Below are 10,621 nucleotides of genomic sequence, written 5' to 3'. Positions count from 1 at the left end.
GTGCAGGTCGGAACGTACAGGCCATGGATAACAATGGACAGAAGCAAGTCAGGATACGGATCGGGCGTACATGTCGTAACGTACAATCCATGGATAACAGTAAACAGAGGCGGGTCGGAATACGGACCGGTCGTGCAGGTCGGAACGTACAAGCCATGAATAGCAGCGGATCGAAGCAGATCGGGATGCAGACCTAGCGTCCAAGTACTACAGGACAAACAAGCCAGGGAATCGTAACTGCTCGTCAGAGAATGTCAGAGAATAATTAGTGTGTCAGGGAATATGCTAACAGTCGGGGCTCATTACCCCTTTGGTTATGTCGACAGCCTATGAGGAGGTGTCGCGTGTCATTCACCGTTAGACAAAGCCTGACATCTGACATTCTCTGACACCCGCCAGACCCCAAAAACATCTGTTGCAGTATAAAAAGGGATGCTTTATCCCTTATGCACGTATGCTCACTCGTCATTTCTCACTAGTCTTTACTTTTCGTCTTTTCTCTGTATTTTTTGGGGAAAAAGTACCTGACTTGAGCGTCGGAGGGCCTGACCCGGGGACTTTGTCCCTGGTTTATGGTCTCTAACAATTCGTGAGCTCGTCTGAGTGTGCGCAGAGCCGCAGTGTCATCGTCCCAGCCATCTTCCTTCGTCATCCGCCCATGCAAACCTTCCCAAGGGGTGCCAGGTAGATCAGACGCCGCGGCGACTTTCCGTCAACTTCCAGTACATCAAGGCCCGCCTTCATCCGACTCAGCTTCCGGACGGGATCAAATTTGGCGTCGTTTGTGAGAACACGACAACCTGTTCCGGAACGTGAAGATGGAGGAGTCTGGCCGTATCAACGTCACCATGACCGCAGGAGAGTATGAACTCTTCAAGGAGGCCAAGAGGTGAGCAACCTCCGAGAAGCAAGCGACTGTCTCGCGACCCCGCCAAGCTCCTATTGAAGCTTCCAAGGAACCCGTTCTTGTTTCGGATCGGGGCTTTAAGAGAAAACAACCTGAGGGGTTTCCTCAGGTTCCTTATCACGAGCCTGACATAGGGTATTATCAGCCAGGACCCCATGACCTCAGCCTTAAGAAAGAACAACCTCAAGTCTCCATGTTTGAGAGTTCCTTGCCCCGAGACTCGAAGAAAGGGAAGGCTCTCATCATACCAGAAGTATTCTCGGAAGATCCGGATGAGAAAGTACCTTTCTCGGCCATGATTCTGAACGAGAAGTTACCTAAGGGCTACAGGGCTCCGTCGATCGGGGAATATGACGGGAGCAAAGACCCAGAGGATCATCTGCGTAAGTTCAAGAATGCAGCCCTGTTGGATCAATATAGTGATGCTGTCAAGTGTCGAGTTTTCTTGAACACTTTAGCTGGCTCGACACTAAAGTGGTTTGATGGGCTACCTCAAGGATCCATCACCTGCTTCTTGGATTTTAAGACGGCCTTCCTTCACCATTTTGCCAGTAGTAAAAAATATCAGAAGACGGATCATTACCTTTTTGCTCTTAAGCAAGGGCCGACCGAGCCTTTAAGAAGTTATATCAACCGTTTCAACCAGGTGGCCCAGGACGTCCCCACCGCCACTTCGGAGATTCTGATGAGCGTTTTCTCCCATGGATTAGGAGAAGGAGAGTTCTTTAGAGATCTCATAAAAATTCCCGCTTGGAACTTTGATGGGATGGTGGAAAAGGCTGCTTGCCATATCAAAGTAGAAGAAGCACAGGCGGCCCAGAGGAAAGCTGAGAGACCGCCTCCATCTGCCAATAAGCCGGAAAGAAGGGTGCCTTAACCACCTCCTCAACCCCTACCGCGCGCTCGGGAAGCCAGACCTACCTTCCATCCTGGGCCGGAGGTTAGACCAGCCCCCCGAGTCGCAGCTGTGCATGCTCCCCGACCTAGACCATGGAACAATCGGTATTGCATTTATCATCGATCTTGTACTCATAATACTAATTATTGTTTCCAGTTCGCTCGGGACTCCAAGCGAGCTGCCGAGTTAGGCTTACCGCCGCCCGAGTTAGCCCCGCAAGTACTCAAGATGATGAAGGAACAGCGAGCTGCAGCTGACCAGGCCGGGCAACCCCGCCCCGACCTAGTAGGACCCAGTACTCATCAACCGGGTCGGGGGGGAGGGGAGAGCCGGAGGTCGTACAGGAGGCCGAGAATAGAGACAACGCTGCCGTTCGAGAGATTGGCATGATCTCTGGAGGCCCAAATGATGGAGATTCGGGAAGAGCGCACAAGTCTCATGTGCGTCGCTTGGAGGTCCACACTCTTGGATGCACCCAGGAGCAGGCTTCTGGCCCCGTTATCAGCTTCGGGCTAGCATACTTGGAAGGTCTAGAGCTGCCTCATGATGATGCTCTTATCATCAAAGCCATTATCGCCAACAGCCGAGTAGCTCGAGCTTTCGTTGATACCGGAAGCTCAGTTAATATTCTTTTCAGAACTACATTTGAGGAGATGCAGATCGATACCACTGAACTCCAACCTGTGGCTACGTCTCTATATGGATTTATAGGCAATGAGGTGAAGCCAATGGGTCAGATTAAGCTGACCATATCTCTGGGCACCGAGCCGTTGGTGCGCACTAGGAGGAGCACTTTTCTTGTGGTGGATTCCCCCTACTCTTATAACGTCATTTTGGGAAGGCCCCCTGCATGAATTTAGGGCTACTGTTTCTACCTTCCATCAAAAAATTAAATTCCCCGTGGGCGAGCAGGTCGGGGAAGTCAAGGGAGAGCAGAGGGTCTCTCGCCGGTGCTATATTGATATGGTACGAGTGGAGGCTCGGAAGAATCAAAGGATGCAAGATGGGGGCGCCCATGCTGTTCAAGAAGAGCCTGTGCCTATGACTGAAGAACTCATCCCTTGGGAGGAGGTGCAATTATACGCTGAACGCCCTGAAAGTTTAACTCGCTTGGCAAGCGATCTGCCTCCTCCTCTCAAGGAAGAGTTAGTTCAATGCTTGATCCGTAATCGGGATGTCGCTTGATCCGTAACCGGGATGTCTTCGCCTGGTCTACAGAAGAGTTACCCGGGGTCAAGTCGGAAGTAGCCGAACATAAGTTACATCTGCTGCCGGACTCCTGACCAGTCAAGCAAAAGAAAAAAAACTTCATGGAAAAAAGGTTATATTGACAAAATTGAAAAGAATGAACAAGAACAAAATTGAAAGGTTATATTGACTTGTCGCATGACCAGTACATAGACAAAAGTCGGATAAAAGTCAGATAAATTCAGATAATATTGACTCGCTGAACGGCGAGTATACAGATGAAACTTCAAAATTTAAAAGTGCTCCTCACTCTAGAACATCGAAGATTGGCTCAGGGGTGGTTTCCAGCAGTCCGGCCAGGTCTCTGGGAGGGATAGACGCTGTCTCCGGAAGATGACCGTTAGCCTTCAGATAAGCAGTTGTAGCCTAGATGGCTTCCTCAAATTAAAGGCCAAGACTAGCCGATCGCTGAACTTCTCGCCAAACTCGTCCGAGCGAAAATAGTTCTGCCTCATCACCGCGAAGCGACCTGATTCACCGTCTTGGTACTCTTTGAAGGCAGCTCGGGCAGCTTCGAGGGCGTCCTGGAGACCCTTCTTATCTCCTTGAAATTTAGCTTCGTCAGCCGATCGGCTTTCCCGCTCGGTGGATAGCAAGCCAGTCAATTCTTGGACGCGTTGCTCTAGCGCTCGAGCCTGCACATTCTTTGCCTCTAGATCAGAAACGACCCTATTCTTTCTGTTAGTCGCCAGCTTGAGCTCCTAGTCGTGGGACTTAACCTGAGCTTCGAGCCCAGCCAACCCTGGTTTCCAGGCCAGAAGACTTGTGCCGCTCGGCCTCCAGCAGTTTCACTGTTTTATCCAGCTCGGTCCGAAGCATGGCGTACGAGGGCCCCTGAGCTGGCGCCCCTCCAGAAATCTGAAGTTTCTTCAACTCTTCCTCTAGTGCCGCCAGACGGTTGCTGACCGCGATATTCTCCACCTAGTTCTGCGCTCAGATGAAATAATATCAAGAACCAAGCAAAATAGTCATATAGGAGTTTGAGGGGCATACCCCGGTAGCCTGCTGCAAGTGGTTGTCACCGAGCTGACCGGGAGTCATTAAGGCAATACGGGCTCTCGCATCCTCTCATATTTTGGCAAGTGGTCCACGGATGGTGATATGATGTTCGGGGGCAGTCGGCCGATCAGCCGCTAGGAGGAATTCTTCTGTTGGGAGATGTAGGACAACTTTAATAATTTTACGACCACTCGGATCAGACTGGGCTGAGGTTGAGCGACCGGACGACTCGCCAAGCGGAGCGGAGATTATGCCCGAACGCCTAAGCCGAAGAGGGGCTCGGGGTAGAGAACTGACGGGCTGCGCTTCGAGGGAAGCCACTGGTAGATCGAGTTGTGAGGGAGTTCGATCCGAGGAAATTGCCTCGACCGAAGCGGGGGCTGGGTCGACTGCTGCAGAAGGAGCGCCGACTTGCTCTGACACCGGTTCCACAGATGTAGCCGAATGGGCAGGAGGGTCCGTCCAGTGCCGCTTGCGTGTCACCAGCGGAGTGTCGTCAGCCGAGGGCCCAGCGTCCTCCGACGTAGGATGTCCAGCAGATGAAGTAGCATCGCCGACCGCCTCAGCTGCAAGCTCCTGAGCGGCCGACTCTCCCACGGCGGGTGGATCTTCTTTGCTCTCATCCTCGTGTGAGCTGACTGGCTCAATGCCCCGGTCGGCCATCTCCTTAGCTGTTGCCGCCTCTATCTCGGCGGCCCTCAACTTCATTCGATCAGCGGCCTTGGCGCGCCACATGATGTCGGCTACATAAAAGAAGAATAAATCAGTTAGATCAAAAGGAAAGGGGGCGAGGAAAACGCTTACCCATGCTGCTCGGAAGCTTCGTTCGGATCGGGCTTAAGCCGAATATGTACAACACACCCTCGCAAAGCAGCTTATGGATGTTGAACTTCTGCCCGGCCAGTTGGTTGGCTGCATGGAGGTAGGCCGGCTGGCTCTTGTATTTACCAAGGTCCGGCGGGGTCGGCACGACGGTCTGCCATTTGGTTCGGAAAGCTGGCAGCTCGGGAAGACGAAGGTAAAAGTAATACTCCTTCCAATGTTTATTCGAGGTCGACATTTTGTCGAAGAAAACAAGGCCGATCCGCGACTGGAAGAGGAATGTGCCCCACTCGGACTGTTTGGGATAGTAGAAATAATGGAAAATCTTGGGGACCAAGGGAATGTCGTGCAACCTAAAGAGGACGACCACTCCACACAACAACCTAAATGAGTTGGGGACGAGTTGGCCGAGCGGGAGGCAGAAGTAATTACATACTTCAAGGATAAACGGATGTAGAGGAAAACGCAGACCGGCTACAAACTGGTCTCGAAAGAAGCAAGTTGTGCCGGGCGGCGGGTCGTGTGGCCGATCGGATGAGGTAGCTAATATTAATCTATAGGTAGATGGGAGTTCGAAGTCGCGGACGAAGTTCGTCGCGTCACCCTCATCGAACCGGCTCTCCATGGTCGTATACCAGAGGCCGGGAGAAGGATTAGACGGTTACAAGGTGCTCGCCATCGCCGGAACAGTAGAAAAAGTAAGAACCAGAGAACAGAGGGATGGATGAAGGAGAAAGTCGGAACAGTACCGAACGAACACAGATGTTGCTAGAATACTAAAGAAAGCACAAAGAAGAAGATAAAGGGCAGGGAATCCTTACAGGAAAGGATGGCGGAGAGAGGAGGCAAGAGATTGCCGGGACGTTGAGAAACTGGTTCGCCGGAGCACGGAGCGCGAACAAAAGTCTCTGAACGCATGAACGTAGAAGTACGGCGGGGGATAGCGATGAAGGCTTTACAAGGATGGGCCTGATGCTGCCTACCCGTCAGATTCAGGTCACGAGACCTGAGGCCTACATCTGACCGTTCATTTCAAACAGCCGAGGGTCCCATTGGAAGTGACGCCACCGCTGCATGATGATGGCGACAGTGCCATGTGGCGCCTGGTCAAAGGATCACATTTAATGAGCGCCATTACGCGTTCAGAGACGCATGCTCGACCTTAATGACAAGGATTTGCACGAATATTGAGGGGATTCTAAAAACGTCAGCATGGATCGACTTACAACCGACCCGACAACTAGCGGAAAGAAATGAAACAAGTCCTATCAGGTAATCCGCCGAACGACTGTGGGTCGCCTTCATTAGGCCCGTGCAGAAAAACATTTACATCACTGCCCGAGCGGCCATCAGACCACTGAGCTAATAGTCCAGTCAGTCGGACCTACAGCCTCCTTCGACTAGACTTGAGAGGAAGGCAAATGATCCGGGGATAAGGATAAGGGGGCCCATATTGGTAGCGGTCAACGACACGTGGGCCGGGAAGTCAAAGTCCAAGAGGCCCGCCAATGGTTCCCGCCGATAGGAGACAAGACTTGACCTAGCAGCCGAGATAGCAGCCGAACCAGCACGCAGCCAAACCGAGCCGCAGGTCAGGTTATCGACGCTCAGAAGGGGAGTTGGTCGGCCGAGCGGTCTGTTCGCCCGGCTGAAAGCCAAGCCAAACAGTGTGGCTCGGCCCGACACACCCCTTGACCGAATGTTTGGAGGCCTAAGCGGCCGTCCCGCTTGGCTCGGTGACAGACAAGCAACGCAGAAGAGGACAAAAGGGGGGCAGTGGGTGACATCGACCTCGAGACAACTGCCGCCGACGGGCAGCATGGTCGGCAGTCGGGTCGTACAGAGAATCGTACAGTGGAAGTTTCCACTGTCCTGTCAGGGATATGCTCGGACAGTTACGGTATAGCGTCAGACACGCTTTTCTGACACGATCACTTCAGGTATGCTTTGAGGAGCGTGCACGCTTTGGGATGCGTGCACGCATCCTCCCGAGATCCCTATATAAGGACCCCCAAACTCCGACGGAGGTATGCATTCTACGTTACTGTAGCTACAATCTTCATTCTCGTCTTTCTCTCTTTCCGCCGGAGTTGACTTGAGCGTCGGAGGGCCGTTGCCGGGAACCCCTTCCCGGCTCGGTTTTGTGCTTGCAGGTTCTCGCCGGAGGTTCGCAGCAGTCGAAGGGCTATACGTCATCACCGGGAGCGCCACGTACTTAGCGTTCATCGACTCAACACTCGGATAGGATCAGAGGATATTCCCTTAATTCTCTGACAACTGACTCACAAAACAACAAGAAGGAATGTTAAACTGTTGGGCTAATGGGCCCCTAATATATTTAGTTGATAATTCGTCGGAGTCCTCATTTATAGCTCGATATCGGTTATCAGTTTTAGGAAATGCTACCAAGGACTCGACCTTTACTCGATCTCTTTGCTTGGTCTAAGGGGCTCGGTCGAACAAAGTATCCAGTTTATTTGATCGGATTATAGGTTCAATCGACCAGACCACTAAGAATTAGAGCTCCAATTGAACCAAGGCTTCGATCGGATGACCACTTGGTCAAGATAATCGATTGTACTGACCCTAAGTATTGATCCCTTCATGACTTTAAATACCACATCATTCAATTTTATAAACTTTGACACGACTTCAAGGGCATACATTATTCTTCGTATCATTGACGAAGTTGAGTTAAGAGCTTTTTTCCAAACTCCACGTGAGTCATCCCAAGTTCCTGGTATAAATTAACATACTTATTAAATATAAATGTAAAATCTAACTTGAATATTTTACGAAAACATCCAAATTAAAAGTCAAATCAGATCGTTTAGAAAATGATTGCACCAACACTATCTATTAAGATTGAACTTATTCTTCTCAATAAACCCCAATTGAATCAAGATCTTTTTGGCAATTTAGATTTTCCACAACCCATAATCGATTCAGGTAGCTCCCCCACCCGATCAATCCCCTCCTCGAACACCACTCCCATGCCCATGTAAAAATGAGACTCGACGTGGCAATGAAATGCCCAAACACCCGGGTTATCCGCCTTGAACCGGATCGCGGTCCATCCGAATGGCTGGAGATCGACTGTGTTCTTCAGGATCGGGTCAACCAAATTGAACCGGGCCGTGTCAACGTCCGGGTCGAACCGTCCCATGCCATGGGCGAGCACCCAGAAGTCGTGCCCGTGCATGTGCCACGGGTGGGTCTCGCTCTTGTTGGGCTTCAATATGTTGGCGCTCTGGAGGACCACATCCACCGTCGAATTGAACTCGAACCGGTAGATGGACGTTCCGACGGTGGCGTTGGGGTTGCTGGAAGGGCTGTAGATGTCGTAGTGCTTGTAGTCGTAGGTCTCGGGGGCGGGCCTTTCGTCGAACACGTCGCTGAGGTTTTGCTTCATGGCGATGAGGTAGGGGGTGTGGGGGAAGTTGAAGGAGACGTTGTTGAGCGCCCACCGGGTGTGGCCGTCGATGAGGTTCTGGGTGTTGAGGAGCAGTATCATGCGGTCGGCGGTCGCCGGAGGTGGGAGGATGTGGTCAGGGTGCGCGCGCAGGGCCGTGCTCTGCGCTAACCTGTACTCGGTGTCGTTCCACATAGGGCCGGCGGGAGTCGCGGTGGGAGGCTTCTTGTCGGGGGAGCCGTGGAGGTAATTGAGGATACCGGTGCCGGCCGGCGTGCGGGGCTGGCGGGCGATGACGTTGGCCGCGAGCCAGTAGTTGCGGGAGGGGTCTTGGTCGGCGGTGATGAGGACCGAGTAGGTCTCGCCTGAGTAGATGTTAAGGTTCTTGACGACGAAGGGTTTGACGTAGTGGCCGTCGGCCTCCACCACGGTCATGTTGTGGCCCTGCGGCATAGTTGCGCGCAAGAAGTTACTAACAGAAGTAGGTAGGATAAGTGTTTGAGAAAATGCATGTGAGAGCTCATACTTCGACTTCAAAGTTGAGGGCCGAGAGGGCGGTGAGGCTGGCGATGCGGAGGCGGTAAGTCTTGCCGGGGACGACGGAGAGGACGTAAGGGGAGCACTCTGGGGCGTTGGTGTGGCAGACATCGGTGGCTCCAGCGAGGGCGCAGTTGAATTGGCCTCTTCCGTTAATCAACAGAGACTGGAAGTTCACGAACACCAAGTTTGATCACACCATAATCCTACGAATTGAAGCTTGCAAAGGTACTACAATCTGATATACCTGAGGCTCCTCGATCCACACGAAGGGAACAGCGGAGAGGCCGGCCGCCTGCTCGTAGGTGCTCTGGTGCCACCAGTCATTGAGCAAGAGGCTATGGTCGAAGTCGTAGGCGAAGGGTTCGACTGTGCCGTCCGGCACGGTGACGCGGATGACGCCGTACAGGCCGGCAGACATTTGCATGCCGTAGTGTGCGTGGTAGAGGTAAGTCCCCGGCTGAGTTAGCAGCACAACAAACATTCTGTTGTTATTCCTTTGAAACAACTATTTAAATTAAATTTTAATTCCTGGGAGCTGAGCTTACTAAAAGAGAATTATTAGAATAATTTAAATATTAATTTAATTTGATGATTTAATCCGGATCAAATCATCAAATTAATTTTATTTTATCTCTCTTACTTACACGATCGACGACGAATCTGTAGACGAAGCTGTCGCCAGGCATGATGGGGCATTGCGTCACGCCTTCGGTGCCGTCGGACCAAGGCGTGCCGATCTACGCACGCAAGCAACATCCATAAACAACTCTATCAAGCTACTGCAATGGATCAGTGCTACAGGGAACTGAACATTCATAAGATCACACTGATTCATCTCTGCATATATAAATCGATGCTTTACTGATCTAACGAGGAAATAAATCGATTTCTAGTTTACCTGACGGATGCCGTGCCAATGGATGGCCGCGTTCTCCGTCAGAAGGCTGTTGTTGACGACGACGACGACGGTGTCGCCCTGCTGCGCGTCGATGGTCGGGCCGGGCGTTTCGCCGTTGATGGTGATGGCCAGCTTCCTGAAGCAATCCGGCGACTTGAACTGGTGCGACACGTCCCATCTGTACTCGGTGATCTTCGCGTTCGCCATTAACAATCCGCCATTGGAGCCACAACGGCCCAACAAGCTCATCGCAGCAAACAGCAGCACCACTTGTTGCGCTCCTCGCAACGAAGAAGACAACAGCATGGTGCTTTCACTTCCACGTCTCATCTTAAGTCTATCTGATGTCCATGAGATTGAGAGGCTTTCTATGTTATATACACGTATTTCAGTAAGCTAAAAAAAGGTCATTAGGAAACAATTAAGGTATGTTTAGTTAGGTAATAAATTTTGTAATATAATATAATTAATACTTTGTTACTATATTTGTTAAAATACTTGTATTTAATCTTTGATTATATTCATTTACTTGATGTATACTATTTTTTATAAAGAATATAATTTATATTATTATAAAATATTAAAATATCCTATCGGTGATGGCGGTGGGCGGTAAGTCGACAACGGCGACAGTGGCGTTGGTGACCTATTGGTCCAGAAAATAAATTATGATTATATTTTATATTTAAATTTAAGTTAAATATTAAGTTTGAAATATAATCTAAAGTATGAATTATTGGACTTGTAATTTAGATTATAAAATTTTATTATATTTTATAATTAGATTATATTATATTATAGGTTTAAAATTATACAAATTAAGTAATCACCAAACGTAGCCTAACCGGAGTTGTTTCTAATATGGATCTTAATTAATTCACAAGGATAATCTTAAAG

General features: G+C 50.4%; 1 protein-coding gene across 1 annotated transcript; it reads right to left on the bottom strand.

Annotated features, from left to right (window-relative positions):
- Positions 1–7,727: 7,727 nt before the first annotated feature.
- On the bottom strand, positions 7,728–10,054 carry LOC122004010 (L-ascorbate oxidase-like). The gene is made up of 5 exons (XM_042558962.1): positions 9,725–10,054; positions 9,471–9,563; positions 9,071–9,283; positions 8,813–8,989; positions 7,728–8,730 (listed from the first exon to the last, which is right to left on the bottom strand). Exons 1-5 carry the CDS (start codon positions 10,052–10,054, stop codon positions 7,774–7,776), a joined length of 1,770 nt encoding a protein of 589 aa, XP_042414896.1. The 3' UTR covers positions 7,728–7,773.
- Positions 10,055–10,621: the final 567 nt, after the last annotated feature.

The sequence above is a fragment of the Zingiber officinale genome, chromosome 7B (assembly GCF_018446385.1).
Source record: "Zingiber officinale cultivar Zhangliang chromosome 7B, Zo_v1.1, whole genome shotgun sequence".
NCBI lineage: Eukaryota > Viridiplantae > Streptophyta > Magnoliopsida > Zingiberales > Zingiberaceae > Zingiber > Zingiber officinale.
Note: the sequence above shows the minus strand (reverse complement) of the source record. Positions and strands in the feature narration are given on the sequence as shown.

Coding starts and splice junctions, on each gene's coding strand:
- LOC122004010 (XM_042558962.1), bottom strand. CDS start 10,054: ATGAGACGTGGAAGTGAAAGCACCATGCTGTTGTCTTCTTCGTTGCGA. Junction 8,990..9,070: donor TGTGGATCGAGGAGCCTCAG/GTATATCAGATT, acceptor GTGAACTTCCAG/TCTCTGTTGATTAACGGAAG. Junction 8,731..8,812: donor CCCTCAACTTTGAAGTCGAA/GTATGAGCTCTC, acceptor ACTATGCCGCAG/GGCCACAACATGACCGTGGT.